Genomic DNA, 17,118 nt, shown 5'->3' with positions numbered 1-17,118 from the left:
AAACTTTTTAATGCGAAGGGGAATTGGTGACTAGAGAACTAATATTAGCACACAAATTGTTGGACTGGCTTAGATTGAAAAATGGAAATAGCTGCTGGTTTTCCCCTATCAGTTTTAGTACATGCACCCTGCTGTACCCAAGAATCATAGAATCATAGAATAACCAGGTTGGAAGAGACCCACCGGATCATCGAGTCCAACCATTCCTATCAAAGAAGTGATGTGGTGTTCAGCTTTGCTTCTCCTGTTATAGGTGGCTGCTTGCTCTGATACTTCATGATTGTAAGACGGCCTATTTGTGTGAAACAAAGTAATTTTAATACAGCCCTTTTTAGCAGGTCGTGATTGACTTGTGACAAGTAGCACAGCTGCATTAGCGGCTGAACAAGCAAAGGCAAAAAAGGAATCAAGCAGGAGGTGTCTGTTCCTTTAGGGCACCTGTGTTTTAAACACTGTGATGAGTTACTGTGCATTGAGAACTGTTTTACAGAAAACACACAATCATAATCTGAAGAGTTCCCTGAGTGTGTGGGGCTGCCAGGCAGTGCTGCGGCTCTGGGTTATAATGCTCGAGGGCTGGAGAGGCAACCTCTATCTTGTTTCCATCCCAGACATCAGATATAATGTCCCAAGGGAGAGCCTTCTCACTTGCTCTGATCAAACATTCACGTGTGAAATGTGGTGAAATTGTTGCTGGCATTCCCTCAGCTGCAGGATTACCTCATGGTTCTGATGCGGTTGTACTGGGTAATCTGATCCCGCGCTTTGCTGAAAAAAACCTGCAGTTTGATTTATCCCGTTGGTCAGGTCTTCGTTCTGTTTTGCTATGGGTTTTTTTTTCCACCTTGATGAATCCCTGTTTAACAAAATGTTATTCACACCACAGTTCTCGTGACACTGACTTGGTTGTACAAATGGTTGGGTTTTTTCATGGATCTGAAAACCTTGTGTAAACAGTTTGAGATTGCCCAGTGCACCCCAAAACTGGCCACATGAGCTGGGAAAGACGCCTGGAGGTTGATCCTGATGCTGAGTGCTTCCCAGCCTTAGCACAGGACTGGAGCTGGTGTCCTGCATGAACAGGGTACCAGCTGTTTGCTGCCTGCTGTCATCAGCCAGAAGGGCCTCCTGAAGATCGCAGTTGGTGTTGAAGCCTCCTTTGCTGGTACAATCTGGCGCTGAGAGCATCAGAGGCTGAGTACATTCCTAGTGGTGGAGTTGATGCTTGGCCTCTGTTCCTACAGCAGACACAAAGTATGTTTCACTGCTGAAAGTCAGGACCTTTCTTCAGACACTTGTCACTGAGCACGTGTCACTGGTGTCCCTGGAGAGGCACAGGCTCTTTGAATGTGGAAGTGGTGAGGGATTATCCGATACTAGGGTTTCATACATGGAAACTTTAACTGCATTTGCAATACTAGGAGCTACTCTGTGTCTCTGGTGACTGCGTCTGCCCTGCTGCCTTGAGCTAGCAGCTTGTTCTCTCATCTGTGGCCACAGATGTAGGAAGATGACATGGAATACCAGCAACCAAGCAGACCGGTAGTGTAGAGAAGCTTGTTCAAGACAACTTGGAAAGAGCCTTTTTGAAAAGACCTCCTGTAAAGACCTCACGTAAAGTGAAGGCTTGTTATGAAAACAGAAAAAATGGAAACAAAATGTCACATGGATGTCTGGATTAAGATTAATTTAGGAAAGAGATAGAAAAGATTCTTCCAGGCACACTGTGGATGGGTTGCAGCTTCCCAGGTTTTGGCTGGGTTGTGGATTGGGATTTCTGATCTGCTTTTTCAGCTATAAAAATTACTTTAGCTGTATCGTTGCTCCACTGGATGTATTAAAAGACATAAATTATTAATTTGTGATAAAGCCTTAGATATTGCTGGATGTGATACCGTTCTGACTCTTCAGCACTTAGTGACCCAGTGAAAGATGAAGCTGTTCAGCACAATGGCAATAATATAAGCAAAGGTTTAGCAATTTCCCTTACTAATGTGCACTTAAGATATTGTGGTGAACATAAGATGGCATAAGCTATTACTTTATTATTTTCACTTATGATTTTCACTGAAAAGGTAGGAGTGCAGTACCAACATTTGCTGATGACGCACCATAGGGGAATTATCAGTACAGCAGAAATATTGTGCAGGTGAAACAGAATAGGTTGGAGGTTTTCAGCAGTAGGAATTGGAGGAAATTTAATAAAGTGCAGTTCACGCACCTAAGAACATGTTCTTGCTATGAACTCATCAGTTGGTCTTTTATTCCAGTGGCACTCCAGAGATTCTTAGGCTATTCCTATAAGGCCTGCAAAATGTGTCTTGGAATACATGTCCATCTGTATTTTAAAATCACTGTATGAATATCTTCAAGTGGGGAGAACCTCTGAAATTAAGTATTAGTGGGATGACTTGTAATACCAGTGAGTAAAGCTGTTGAAAAGACAAATGTCCTACGATACAGAAATCCAGGATGCTTCCATTAAAGAAGGAATATTTGATTCATGCAGTCAGTTTTATAAACTCTCTCTGATTTTCTTTTTATTCTTTTTTATCCAGGTCAGCCAGTTCAGACAGCTCTATTCCAAAGTGATCAATGATAAGCATGATGACGTTATGGCTAAGTTTGGAGCAATCCTTGCACAAGGCATTTTGGATGCAGGTAATTCCAAGCATTTAAAGCAGTCAAAATTTCTTAAACTTCTTCGGCTACAGTAGTTGTAATAGCAAATTTCATTTGGGAGATGAGGTGCTGGCTTCATGCCTGTCATGTCGTAGTAGCAAGAAATCTCAGATTTCAAGTCATTTTAGCTAATTAAGGAAATAAACCCTGTTATGTAGTTTCAGCTTGTATCAGCGTGCTTCTGTTAGGAGAGACTCAAGACAGTCATTGGGGCAGAATTTGCATCCAGAAGTCTGGACAAATTTGATCTTTGTGCTCTAAGTCTGGTTTTGTCCCCCTGAATGTTGGTTTATATCATGATAGTTTGTTCGCTTATTTAATTTTCTAAGTAAACACCTGATCCAGAGATTTGAAAATCTTGTGGTATCCAGTCCTCATATTTTGCTTTTTCTATTAAAACTTGACATAACCAGTTTAAAATATATATGTATTGAATATGTTTTTAATAACTGGGTTTTGCCTCTTTCCTGATTATTAAGATAAGCATTGTACAAAGAGGGAAGCATAATTAACTGCATCAGTTCTACTTCAGAAGACCCAGTTGGTTTCACAGACTGCCACCTTTTTCTAGGAAGAAACATCATTTAATGAGCATTAATGACTTAAGTGTTGAGCATTTCACGAAGGCTGAATTGCAGGGCCTATTAAGGTTCACTTCTGTGAGCAGTGAGGACAGATGGTGTTGTGTTCTAATTTTTTCCTTCTGCTGGAGTTAAGACTTACACAGTGCTGTGTATGTCAATAGCACTGTCTTTCCAAGTTTCCAAACAAAGTTTCTCCCATCTGGTCTCTCGTGCTGCAGCCTTCTCTTGTCATGCACCTCCTTATTCCCTCTGCTAGGTAGCAACCAACTGGTTTTCCCTGTACTCCAAGATCGAGGCTAGTTCTGAAGTCACATAAGCTAAGGAAACTCATATATTTGTCTCTGCAGCATGGCTTAAGTGCAGCAACGTGCACTGTGGTTACGCAGTGTCTGTATGAAATTGCTACACTCATAGCTGGGGTGATGGGGAAACTTAGGGCTGCCTGCACCTCTCTGTGTGAAATTGTGCTTAAAAAGCTCTCTTCCTGGTAGGCATGTGGCAGTCAGGCTGCTTTGTGCTCTAAGACCAGGACTACTCCAAGGAGAAAGCAACAGGAACCACCTCCTTTATCTTTCTTGCCTCCCAGCTAACCCTCCTTGGCACAAGACCGTTACAATAATTTTGATTGTTCCCATACTCATACAGTTTTGCTGAGAAGCCAGAGCCCAGCTGGCTTAGAGATTTTTCTCTCAGCAGTACAGACCTGCTTCAAATTCTGACCTTTAAGATAAAATCATAAAAATGCAGCTAAAACCTTATTTGCTTCCTGTGTCACTCATGTATTGTCTAATGACTTGGAAACCAGAAGCATCCACTTTTAATAAACTGCATGTGAATTTCTGCCAACTTCAACCTCTATTTCTTTCTAGGCAGCTGGGGGAAGGCTGTGAGCTACCCTCTCTTAACCTATTGCCACTTTCATTAGAGCCTCTTAAAAGAATAAATTCTTCTTATCTCTCCCATACAACTACAAGTGCTTATCTGAAACAATGAATTATAGAATTTAATTATCACTGCCAGGAAGAAAAGGTTCTTCATGTCGTCTGCCACCATTGGGGCAACTGAGTTTGGGGTCTTGGGGCTTGGCAGGGTGGGAGGAGAGAAGGAGAAAAGTATAATTCTTTTCCAGTGACAGGCTTTGATTAGGAGTGCAAGATTTCCAGTGCGCAACTGGGAAATGATGCACTGAGGGTGGGGTTTTTCCTCTGACAATGAGGCAGTCCTTAGACTGGTGGTTTCGTGAAGGGGCAGGGTACCTTGGGAGCACTGAAATGGAAATGAAAAAATTGATCATTGTCTAATTGTAAGGGCCTAGCAGCTGCATATTTACTTCTTTAATAAAATAAGAAAAGGGTAGGCATTCTAAGGTAGGGATATTTTTTTTCCCCAAAACCTCTGAACTTTTGTATTGCTCCCCTTCATATACAGACATGCCCTCTTATTCCAGGCTGATGTCTCCCTTTCTGTTCTTTGCAAAATCAATGGGCTTTATTTTCTGGAGTATGTAATTGTAAATGTGCGCTCCAAAAGTGATACACTGATCTAATTAAATGTCAGCATTTTATCTGCTTGAAAACTATTTTGTCCTCTGGACTGTAGGTATCTTCTCTGGTTCTTAATGCCACATTTCTTCATTAGAGCAAAAAAAAACAGGAGCGGGCAGTTGCTACACAAATATCCTTGTAGTGTATCTGGGAAATCCTGTTCTCAGTATTTAGGAAAGGTTTGGGTGGGATCAGCATTGCAATGGACTGGGGACGGAATGTAGAACTGAGCAGAGCAGACTGAAGCCAAAGAAGGTATTCACAGCCTCACAGCCACAGCACTGGATTCTCTACAGTTTGGAGACATTTGTAATGAAGGTGAAAAAAGAGCATCATCCAAAGGGGCCTGAAGAAGCTGGATCGATGGGCTGAGACAAATGGTATGACAAGGCCAAGAGCCGAGTCCTGTACTTGAACACAACCCTGTGCAGCCCTACAGGCTTAGGGACGAGTGGCTGGAAAGCTGCCTGGTGTAAAAGGACCTGGGGGTTCTGGTCCTCCAGTCAGCATTGGCCGCACCTTGAATCCTGTGCTCAGTTTTGGGCCCCTCACTGCAAGAAAGACATTGAAGTCCTGGAGCATGTCCAGAGAAGAGCAATGAAGCTGGTGAAGAGTCTGGAGCACAAGACTTGCGAGGAGCAGCTGATTGAACTGGGGTTGTTTAGTCTGGAGAAAAGGAGGCTGAGGGGAGACTTTATCACTGTCTACAGGGGAGGTTGCAGTGAGGTGGGTGTTGGCTGCTTCTTCCAAGTGACAGGTGATATGACAAGAGGGAATGGCTTCAGGTTGCACCAGGGGTAGTTCAGATTAGGCATTAGGAAAAATGTCTTCACCAAAAGGCTTCTCAGGCACTGGAACAGGCTGCCCAGGGAGGTGGTTGAGTCACCATCCCTGGAGGTGTTTAAAAGATGGGTAGATGAAGTGCTTAGGGATATTATTTGGTAGTGGACGGGTACGGTTGGACTTGATGATATCAAAGGTCTTTTTTCAACCCAGTAATTCTATGGAAACAGTTGCATATCTCCTTGTTGCAGTCTCTCCAAGTATGCGACTCACATGCTGTGTTATAATTTGAATGTTAAAGACTTTAGTACAAAAAAACTTAGATGCATACAATTTGCTCTCCTATGTGTTGAGTTTAGTGTTTCTGTTTCCCACCTTTCTGCTGGCTGAGTCTGTTCACAGACTCTTCATATAGAGTTGAGTCTAACTTGCTGGTAGTTAGGAAAAACCCCATTATCCTGTGATAGTGTTGTTGTCCGTTAGATGTGTGCCATTAACCCAATTTAAACAGGCAATGAAGCACAAGGTAGCCTGAATCAGTTTGTTGGCATGTGCTGAAATTGATTCTGCAGTGGGTTTCATGGCTTATCCTGTGAGGTTGACTTTTCTGTGCTGCTGCTTGAACAGTTCAGGTTGTTTTCATTCACTACATAAATTAAGTGAATTGAAAGTCTTTGCTGGTAGAGAAAGAAACAGTATGGTATTGTTTGAAAATGGGATGCTGCCTAAGCCAGGACTGGAAACCAATTTCCAAAGTCCATGAAACATCTTTATCTAATGAAAATTGTTCTGGCTGACACTGCCGCAGTATTACCAAGTGCCACCACAAATATCAAAAGAGTGAGTTTATCAAAGTATAGAAGTCATCGGCATCTGCTTGCTGTGCTTCCCTTCTTGTTAACTGACATTAAACTTGAGCCAGCAAACTCTCATACCCTTTGGAACAGCCACTTTAATTCCAGTAAACCTTGCAACAGTAGCAGTGTGAATTCTGGGAGATGGACCCTGGGGTGCTACCCAAGAAGCCCTGAAAATTTTTCTCAGGGGGTTTGGGTATATTTTCCCAGGCATCAGGTCACAGCTTTTATCCATCCAGCCAAAGATTTGGAATGTGTTCCTTTCCAGGTTGTCAGGGCTGCTAGTTAATTATGAAGATAAATCACAGTTGTGCAATATCATGGCTCCCCACCTTTCCGGCTCCCTGCAAATCCCTGGGAGTGAGGGTGGGCTGTGTGTGGGTGTAAAACAGCAGAAAAAAAGTAGCATGATAGCATCTTTTGAGTATGAAATCTGTTACTCATCCAGGAAATTCCAGAGACTCATTAATATAATTCTAAAATAAATTCTGAAAATTAAAGTTCAAAAGTTTGATAAAGTCTAGTTAAGCTGCTTGTGCAACATTCACCGCGCTGCTTGGTCCAGAATATCTGCACATTACTGACCTGACCCTTACACAGTGATGCAGTGAAGAGAAGTTCAAAGTGAAGATGGGGGAGAAGAGTAGAAATTGGAGTGTGCAGTGTTTGACATGTTTAAGGATAGCACAGAACCCCAGGCAGTCCCTCTGTGCAGTGGCAAATTCAAGTCTAAGGGTAAGAGGTTGGTATCAGAGAAAGTAACGAGAAGCAGAGCAGTGGTAGCAGTAGTAAAAGACAGGACCGTATTGTTGCCTTTCTTCAAAGGGGCAGCTGGAAGGAGCTCTCTGGTCAGACAGCAGATCTCTCGCTACTACAAAAGGAAAAGCAAAGTCGTGAGTATGCAGGGTGTAGTACAGGAGGGCATCAAAATCCTCCATCTTCCACTGCTTGCCTGGGACTGGCACTGACAGCTGAGAGGAGATCACTGCTCCATTCAGGGCTTTCATTAGTTTTGGCAGCAAAAATTCATTTTTGCTTGTCTTTAAAGCTCAGTTAGCTCCATTGCTGCCTGGTGCAATCAACGTGGCTATTTGTTTGAGGCAGAGGAATGCGACTCCAGTTTGAGATTTTCTGTAAAGGGCTCCTGTCTTTGCAACAAGTGGGCATTTGTATTTTAACAAAGTTCACCTCCCACCACCTGGTCTTGTCAGCAGTAAGGGACTTGGCTTGTGCCCTCTTCAGCTCAATTCAGTGTGTTAATCAGAAGACTGAAGACCAGACTGACGCTTTCTCGCTCTGTTTGCAAGCCCAGTCTTTCAGTTTGGCTTCTAGCTGGATGTTTCTGGACTTCATCAACACATGGAGCTGCTTTGGTCTCTGCTTTGCAAGTGCGAAGCTAAGACTTTGGTCTCTGGCAGAGATGTAATTTTGCTACAAAGACTGCAGGAGCTTGTCTCTCTGCTGCTTAGATTGATAACCTCTAGAAGCAACTTCTGAAGTTGCTGCTGTTTACATTTTTTTCTACTGAGATGGTGTAGGATAAAAACCGAGGCGTATTTCTTCTGAATAACTGACAGGTCAAGGAGGCAGCCATAAAAAAAAAAGTTTCTGTATGCACTGCTTTATATGCTCTGTTTTCCTTCCGAGTCTTGTCTTGGGGATTATTTGTATGCCATGTTTTAAAACTGTTTGCAGCAAAGGTTTGCCTTTTTCTCCCCTACTCCCTGCCTTCTGCATTGTAATTTTGTTTAACCTGTAGCCTGGAAAAACAGCTGTCTTCATTGATTGTGGTTGGGTAATATCTAGCAGATAGAGCAGTTTGGTTACAGTGCCCATCCATTTTTCTGTGTAAGCTGAGATCACAGTGAAGGAGGGAGGTGTATTCAAAGGAGAAAGCTAACAACATTGTGGCCTGGCTTGTGCTCTGTAACCCCCTTCTCAGCAGCTCTTTTAGGGGTGTGTTGATCAGGTGTCTTTGTAGAATACCCGGGAATGCATTGAGTAATTTGTTTCATTTATGATTCCTCTCAGGGGGCCATAACGTAACTATTTCGCTGCAGTCGAGGACGGGACATACTCACATGCCTTCTGTGGTGGGGGTTCTGGTCTTCACCCAGTTCTGGTTCTGGTTCCCACTGTCACACTTCTTGTCGCTGGCTTTTACCCCAACCTGTGTCATTGGCCTTAACAAGGATCTTAAGGTACGTAATGAGCAGAGAGGAGAAGAGGTGCTGATACTTACTTGGAAGACTCGAGTGGTTTGGGAGGGGTGTGTATGGATTTCTTGGGTTTTTTTGCATATCTCTAGCTTGTTTGTGCCAAGGAAGGTGCTTACTGGAAGAAGTCTGAAAAGCAGGCTTGGATGGCAGAGCCAGGGCAGGAAAAATGTAGAGAGCAGACTTCGGCCCCTTTATTTCAGAGTTGCTGCAAAGAAAGGAACTGTGGTCAGTGTATGTGGGCAGAGGCCACCCTATTATCGCTCCAGAAGGTCAAGGTCTTTTTTTAAAAAAAATCTATGTCACCCCCCTGCCCTTCCAAATTATGTGATATTCTCCCCTAGGAAATGTGGCAATGGGAAAACAGGATTTATTTGGATTCCTTGGGGAGTAAACACTAAACCAAGCAGTCATGGGTACTGCACTTTTCTTGTGCATCTGTTCTCCAACTGCTCAGTCGTGGTATGGCCCCTGCAAACTGCGTGCCACGCTGAATCGCAGTGCTGAAGAACTGAGCCAGTAACTTCCACAAGAAAACTTCTGCAAGTGGCATTGCAGGGTGTGCAGCCCCCTCCTGTTGGTGCTGCAGCCTGGGCAGACATAGGGCTGGGCTGCTCTGAGTCCCTCTGTGGGACTGAGCCAGCTGGATGGATTGCAGCCCCTGGACCAACACCTTATGGCTCTGGGTTGCTCTTCTCCACCTGTCTCAGGTTGAGCATTGAGTTAAGTCTAAGCACAGCTCAAAATTCTCACTCTGTTTGAAGAGAGAGATTTGCATGAAAATGCTTTATGTGTTTGGGTTTTTTCCCTTCTCTGCCCTGAATACTTCACATTGCATTGATGTAAGAGACTAATTCTGTGATGGAAGTGATATGCTTGTCTCTACGCCTCCCCGGTGGTGATAGGCTCAGCACCTTTTTGGCTCCCTGTCCCCATCTCTTAGAGTTTCCAGGGAGCCCAAATAGTTCTGGGTCACGATATGTTGGATAACTTGACTTGCATACTAAAGCCAGCTACAAGCTGGATGTATGTTAGGGGCTGCAGCACACCTGCCTTGCTTCCCCAGCACAGCCCCTGTTCTCTTGTTGCTCCATCCTATGTCAGAAAGGAAGAGGCCGGAGATACTGCAGAAATTAATTCGGTTTAAGAATTTGGATTGCCTGTCAGAAGATGCTTTCTACCCTTGCTTAAGTAGCTGAGAATAAGAGAATATGTGAAATCAGTAGTCTACCCCCAAAATGTACTGCCCTTTTGCAAGAGGTGCATGTCAGGCAGTGCTTGGTTTGCCCTAGCGTGCATTAGCAGAGCAGATCTTCACTTAGATCTTAAACCAATTTTCTGTTAATATGAGCAGGAACAGCAATAACAGCAAAACCACAAAAGCTTCGAAGCAATGAAAACAAAGCATGGTGTGAATAGCATGGAGTGTACAGAGAAAGCTAGGGGAGCTTGCCAGACTCAAATTAGAGAATAATTCAATAACATTGTTCTAGTTGAACTGTTGCCACTGATAACAATTTCTCAGCTTCCGGAGGGGGAGAAGGGGAAGCTTGTGTTCTTTAGAGGATCTGTGTTTGCCTCTGCTGGAAGGAAAATGAAGCTAAAGTAATTATTCTACTGTGGATTTTTTTTTTGCCTGCTTTTCTCTTCTCTAACAATTTTTTTCACTGTCTTAGATGCCAAAAGTCCAGTATAAGTCCAACTGTAAGCCATCCACATTTGCCTACCCCCCACCTCTTGAGGTACCAAAGGAAAAGGAAAAAGAAAAGGTATTTGGGCTAGCTTGCTGAGTTATGAAGACTAACCCCTTCTTCTCCTGTATAAACATTGACTTTGGTGGCACTAACGGGGAATCTAAAGAACAAAAGAAATATTGGCAGGCACTATTGTCTCTGAAAGAGAATTCTAGCTATTTTTCCCTGCTGCGTCTGGGACTGTTGCTGATCATGGCATACAACTGCTATGCTGCTGAGTCGCCTGGAACCTCTCTTGTCTCCAGTGATAAAGCAGAAGCATTGATTCATAAAACTGTTCTCCATGCGCCACTGATCTGTATGCGTATCATCTTTATGCGGTATTGAGCACATTGGGGTCTTTGTTCACCACTTGGACTTCAGAATGCTGCTGCAGTACAAACATTGAGAATGTTAGATGGGACACTTCCCAAATAATCCATATGGGAGGACAGAAGTGTAGCTGGGCTCAGGGCAGTGAGCTTGTGTGCTGGGATAATAGTTGTTGGGCCCCTGGATCAGTAAATGTGGAACTGAGAGTGTCTAGGTATTGAAAAGGAAGAGATGAGACCTTTGGGATGACAAGTGGGACAATAGTGGAAGCAATTTGTCTCCTGGCATAAGATGGTAAAAGCTGTCGAGCAGACCACAGCAGCAGGCAGAGCAGCCCTTGGGGAGCAATCGCAGCAGTGGAGACCTCAGGCCTGTCATGCTGATGAATGACATTGTGTGAAAACTGTAAAACATTTTACCAGCATTGAATGCTGCACAGGACAGATTTCCAAGCCAACAAGGAACCCAGAGATGAACTCTGATGAAAGGCAAAGCTCGCTGCTCACAGCTGCTTTCTTGTCTTTGGAACAGGATGGGCAACAGAGAAATCCCTTCTCTTTTAAACTTCCCTGGCCAAAATTACAATGTGCTAAGGGCTCATATTGAGCCTAGAGAGCCTCACTAGCCACATGACAAATGCGGTTGCTCCCTGTCCCTCTGAGCAAGTAACTGCCTTACAGAGACAGTTACTGTGGATAGAGAGATGTGCTCACTGGAAGGCAGACGTGCTCAATTCTTGCATTTGAGTGTTGCTTCTGGGCATTTTCTAGCTCAGGAGTGCCAGAGCCTCCTGAGGGCTCATGTGTAGGGCTTTTTGCATACTCACTTCTTTAGATCAACACAGTTGTCTGATAAAAACAGTGGAACAGCTTTTGGTCGTTCTGAAGAGTATCTACGTACATGTTTCTTTACCTTGGAGACTCTGACAACGGGTTTCACTGTAACAAGAATTCCATTTGTTGCTCTGTCAAAAATAAACAAACAAACCTCTTGTATAGAGACCCAGACGGTAATGATTAATCTCTAAATTAGGAAATTTGGTCTCCTGCATGTGTGGCTTGACCCCCTCTGCATTCATGGCATTTTTTTGTCCCATCTGTGCCATTTATTTACTTTAGCCATGGTGTATTTGTTTGTTAAACAGAGCAGTGGGTAGGAAGTGGAACTGATCTTTTTGACACCTGCACTGAGAACTGACCTAGCACTGATTGCCCTTTGTTCCCCTGCCTGGGGAGCTGAAGCACAGCGTTGCTGTCAAACTGAATGCCTCCTCTGTTGATCTGTCCAGGTTTCCACTGCTGTGCTATCCATCACCGCGAAAGCCAAGAAGAAGGAAAAGGAGAAGGAGAAAGAGAAGAAGGAAGAGGAGAAGATGGAAGTGGTGGGTGTAAACATTCAAAGTTTAATGTCTACTTCCCCCCCACCCTCTAAATGTGGGTCATCGAACTGACACTGGAACTTGTCGTCTTATCTGTGAATAATGTGTCATCCTGGAGCAGGATGAGGGATTGAGAAATGGCTGGATAGTGAATTCTTGGTGGTTGCTGTAATTTTGAAAACATACAGCAGTTAAAATTCTTGCTATTACCTGACAAAGGACCCTTCATTTTGTGCTTTGCTAACAGATGCAGATATGCCAAGGACAGCTGTGAGCTGAAAATGTGTTATGCTGACAAGTTTGGTAGCAAGCTTTCTGATTCCACATTAACATCTATGTCAGAAAAGCAGCATGGTCAAGGAATTGTTAGTCTCCCTAGTTTTAAAAAGAAACACACAAATGGTCTGTGAAGGGAGTGTGGCCTAAGATCAAAGGTGTAGGTGTAAAATTACCTCCCTAGACCTACTTAAATGCAGCCATGTTTTAGGCATGGAACTTTACACAGTTGGCCCAGAAAATTAATCATCTCATGAATGCGAGGTTGAATCTCTGGGTTTTCTCCTTTTGCTCCTTTATCAATGTTTCCTCAAACATTGCCTTTTCTTTGAGTTGTCCTTGCAGCACGATATGCTAAGCAAAATGTGCTGAATGCATGTGTGCTTCTTCTAAAATTGCTGCAATCTACATTTATCTTCAGGTGTTGAGAAGGGAGTCACGTGCCACGTCTGTGTGTGTGTGCACTCCACACATTTGAAAAGTTTTCCTGGTTTAGTGGAGCAGAAAAACAAGGGTGGTAAAAAGGCAGCTTGCTGCCACCTGCTGTGTTTCAGTCAAGTGTTTTGCTATTGTCCTAATGTTTTGGAGGTATAATTGTTTTCTTGTTTTTCTTCTATGCCTGTTACAGGACTGTTAATCCATAGCTTCTAAGAGATCTGCACAGCAACAAGTAGTCACTGTGCCAGAGAAAGTACTGTCTGCTGTTAGAGGATGTGTCATGCATTTAGTGGTGTTGCTGATCATTTCCTAGTGGTTGTTTCCATTTTTCCTGCGGTCTTCTTTTTGTTTGCAGCTCAGATGTTCCCGAGCAAGAGGGAAAACATGATCCATATTCTTAAGTATGTAAAGGATGCTGTGTTTTTTACTTCGGAGCTCTTGTCTCCAGCTGCTGAGTCATTGGTAAAGGAGGGTTTAACTGCAATTCCCTAGGGAGCCACTGAGGTCAAGTCACTTTGGTTGAGTTGCTGTCAGTGACAGCTCTGTAGCTGCGAAAATACAGGGGCAGCTTTTGGCAATTTTCGTGTGGTTAGTAATGATACTAAAGAATCTTCAGTAGTGAACAAAGAGTGGTGACTTTACCTCTGGCTCCCCTTTCTAAGGGAAACTGTAAACTGTTCCGCTACCACCTCTTGTTCTTTTCACCTGCAGTTGAGAGCGAGGCATTGCCACGATGATGATCTAAACTTAGATCCATGCTGGCATTCAGCTGATAGATACCTTTTAGCTTGTTCGTCAGCAGGAGAGTGACTTCTCACCATGCTCTGGAATTGCTGCATGTGTTAAATGCAGCAGGTTGTACCTTATCCTCCTGAATAGTGAAAGGGTTGGAGACTACTGTTAAAATCATGTTCTCCTCCTCTTCCACAGGATGACACTGAAAAGAAGGACGAAAAAGAAAAGAAAAAGGAGCCTGAACCCAACTTCCAGCTTCTGGACAACCCAGCCAGAGTCATGCCTGCTCAGCTGAAAGTTCTCACTATGACAGAGAGCTGCCGATACCAGCCTTTCAAACCAGTAAGTTTTGCCTTCTTGACTGTGCTCTTGACAGAGCTTTCCCAGTGCTGGTCTTGCGCGTGAGGGCCCAAAATTCTGTGTGTACGTGAATGCCCCTCGCAGCTGGAGAATCACTGCCTTAGAGATTTGCAGCTTCACTGTTGTCATGTTTGCATTTAAATGTCCCTCTCTCCAAATGATCATGTGCAATTCCAGCTGGGGCAATGCCAGAGCTGCTGCAAACCTTTTCATCATGTTAATGCTGCTTTATTTTTCTTTCTTCTCTGTATGCCAAATGGATATCGATCAGACATGCTCTGTGTATTAATGACATTACTGGGGACTTAAAGACTGAGCCATGATCTTTACAATGGGTTGAGAAGTTGTACAGGCTCATTGTCAAAGAAATGAAATATATTAGGACTCGTGCGGTGGCTTTATTATTCTGCAGTGGCATTTATACCTAAATGGAGGGGTTCTTTTCATTAGACATACTTCTTTTTCAGTTACATCTGACCTTAGAAAAGTGCCTACATCCCCTGTTAACATGCAGAAGAGATAGTGTATGGCTGTCAGATGGAGAATGAAAAAAACCTTTTAGCATTAGCCCAAAGATTAACTAACTTTTCTGTGTGATGCTCTAACATATTGCAAAGCTAATAAGCTTGCTCTTGAGTGCTAAATCTCCTGAGCCAAATTCTTCTGGCCTTTATTTTTGTTCAAGACTTCCCCTTTTTGCAGGATTATACGTGGGAAAACCGTGTTCAGAAGTAGTATTATTTTTTCCAGGGAAATAGTCATGTTTTTAATAAATGGATTTCCTGTAAATGCATCAGCACAGTGGAATTCTCTGTGCATCTGCCCCTTTTTGAAACGTCTCCTTTAACAAAGCTGTGGAAGGATTTTTCCGTTTCTACCCTTTAAAAAAGTAGAGGTGACCCAACTGGCATTTGGAGTGAGAAGATCTGCTACACGGTCCACTCATGCTGTGGACAGATGTAGCTGTGTGTTTCCGTTTCAAAAGAAGCCGAGTCCTTGGTGAGGAGAGTGCAGTTTCCTGCCTACCCCGCCAAACGCAGGCTTTGAAGAGAACAGTGCAGGTTTTTTACTGAGATTTAGGGTGTGTAACCACAGAGGGTCTTGAAGTGGAGCTGTTCTGGAGCTTTGCTGTGCTTTGGGGAGTGCCAGAGTGAAAGGCTTCTTTGAAATGCCGTCTGCTGCGCTCCACGTTCTGATCCCAGCTAGTCATGACACAGCACTGCCTCTTTGCACCTCGCATTTCAGTCCTGGAGACACACCGATCTGCTTTAGTCTGCCAGGATCTTGGTTGTGATCTTTGTAATTAATTCTGCTTTGTTTTATGAGGTTCTGCTAATAGGATTCCTCAGTCGGTGGAAGCTGGTGATCAGATTAGTCTCTGTTTCAGATACCCTCCTGTGAGGTTGCCACACAGAGAGGCTTCGTTAAGCTTTGTTGCCCTGAAAAGATGAGCCTTATAAAGCAATTATGGTTCAATTAGTTTTCATGTGGAAAGCTCCAGTTTGGGACTGGGGTAAAGCTGTGAATCCAGATGCCATTTTCTATTGAACTGAGACTTAGATAGTGGAAATACATAAGGCAGCCTGGATAGGCTCTGTCTGCTCCCTTCCCTTATCAGGCAGGGATTCAGGTGGGTGTCAAGTGCTTTGCTGTCTGAAACTCACTCCTGCTCAGGTGTCTCGTATGGTCACAACCACTGCACCATGAGACAGAAGTGAGCAGCTCTAATGCTCATGGCACTTGTCTTGCAGCTTTCCATCGGAGGCATCATCATTCTGAAGGACACCAGCGAGGATATGGAGGAGCTGGTTGAACCCGTGGCAGCTCACGGTCCAAAGATTGAGGAAGAGGAGCAGGAACCTGAACCACCAGAGCCCTTTGAGTACATTGATGATTAAGACCCAAGGTACAGTGGAGCTTGCAGAGTCACCTTTATCAATTCACATGTGGGAAAAGCTTCTTTGGATCAACTGAAGCAGCTACCAGCACCCCACACTCTTGTTTTAGCTCTTTTTCTTCACCAGTTTCAGAAGCATGCTCTGTCCCAATATGAAGAGTTTGGTAGCAATAAAAGAGAAACCTGCTCTTCTGGATCAGGCCTGACCAGTCATACTGGATCTGGTCTCTAATCTCACAGGCTTGGCTGCTCTTGAGTAGGACCTCGCTGGGCAGAGAGCGCAGTGCGTGGGGTCAGCAGCTGAGTGCGGAATAATGCTCATGAAAGATGATCCCAGAGGGGCAAGTGGTTTATGTAACAGAGCTGTCATCTACTTGACCTCAGCGTGGCAGGATTGGTTGAAAGAGAACTACTCTGTGTTCTGGGACTGTCTTGCAGGTCTTAGCAGAGTCTAAAGATACTATAGTCATGGGCTTTGTGGTGCTCTCTGAGCCCAACATAACAATACTTGTAGACCTGTTCTAGGCAGTGAGTGGTGGGGTTTTCAGGTTCCTCAGTTAAAGTGCCTGAACTGATGTTCAAGTTTCTCACTGAAAGGCAGAAACCCAGTTGCTTTATTTCCAAATATGGGCTGGCACGTCCCAGTGCTCCCAAGAGCAAAGATGATGTTCTTGAATGGTGGATGGGCAGGAAAAGAAACTCCTCGCTAAAACAGAGGCAGGGTTGGGTGAGTGCATGGGGCCAATCACAAGAAGCCTTAGTTAAATGTATTTGCTTTTCTGGCTTCTCTCTCCCCCTTCTCCAGGTTCATGTCCTCTAAAGAAGACACTATGCTTGATATCAGAAAGACAGACATGACGACCTTGCTACTGAAATCTGCTGTTCAGTGCATGCAGCCCCAACCTGTGCTGAGCTAAAGCTGATAGTCCGTGTTTTATGGCTGAAGAACAGATATATGCTATTTAGTGTACTCTTTCACAAAACCTTGTTTTCAAATAAATATATTAAAAACTCTTGACAGAAAACTTGCTGCTTTAAAAAAAAAAAAAAAAAAAAGAAGCCACTCACCCCAGATGTCATAAACTAGACGTAAGTTGTGCATCTTCCTCCAGCAAAGCTTGACTGACTCTGCTGCTCTGTAGAGTTGTTGGAATCTCGGCTTTCTCTAGCACTCATTCAGGCTGAGCAAGGTCACCAACTCCAGCCTGGCCCACCCAGAGCACGGATGCCTGCAGAGAGGGCAGGTCTCTACTTGCCAGCAGCTGCTTCCAAACCACCTCTGTGGAACGGACTTCGCTCTGA

The 17,118-nt window shown here is 44.0% G+C and overlaps 1 protein-coding gene across 1 annotated transcript in view; it reads left to right on the top strand.

Moving 5' to 3' along the window:
- The window catches only part of PSMD1 (proteasome 26S subunit, non-ATPase 1), a 74,828-nt gene extending 57,998 nt beyond the window's left edge, over window positions 1-16,830 (top strand). Inside the window, exons 19-25 of the mRNA XM_069865117.1 lie at window positions 2,559-2,661; window positions 8,482-8,651; window positions 10,343-10,435; window positions 12,021-12,113; window positions 13,755-13,901; window positions 15,671-15,825; window positions 16,622-16,830. Coding sequence (XP_069721218.1) covers window positions 2,559-2,661; window positions 8,482-8,651; window positions 10,343-10,435; window positions 12,021-12,113; window positions 13,755-13,901; window positions 15,671-15,817 — 753 coding nt within the window. The 3' untranslated portion in view covers window positions 15,818-15,825; window positions 16,622-16,830. The remainder of the gene's footprint in view (window positions 1-2,558; window positions 2,662-8,481; window positions 8,652-10,342; window positions 10,436-12,020; window positions 12,114-13,754; window positions 13,902-15,670; window positions 15,826-16,621) is intronic.
- The last annotated feature ends 288 nt before the right edge of the window (window positions 16,831-17,118 follow it).

This window comes from Phaenicophaeus curvirostris, chromosome 10, assembly GCF_032191515.1.
Source record: "Phaenicophaeus curvirostris isolate KB17595 chromosome 10, BPBGC_Pcur_1.0, whole genome shotgun sequence".
Classification (NCBI taxonomy): Eukaryota; Metazoa; Chordata; class Aves; order Cuculiformes; family Cuculidae; genus Phaenicophaeus; species Phaenicophaeus curvirostris.
Note: the sequence above shows the minus strand (reverse complement) of the source record. Positions and strands in the feature narration are given on the sequence as shown.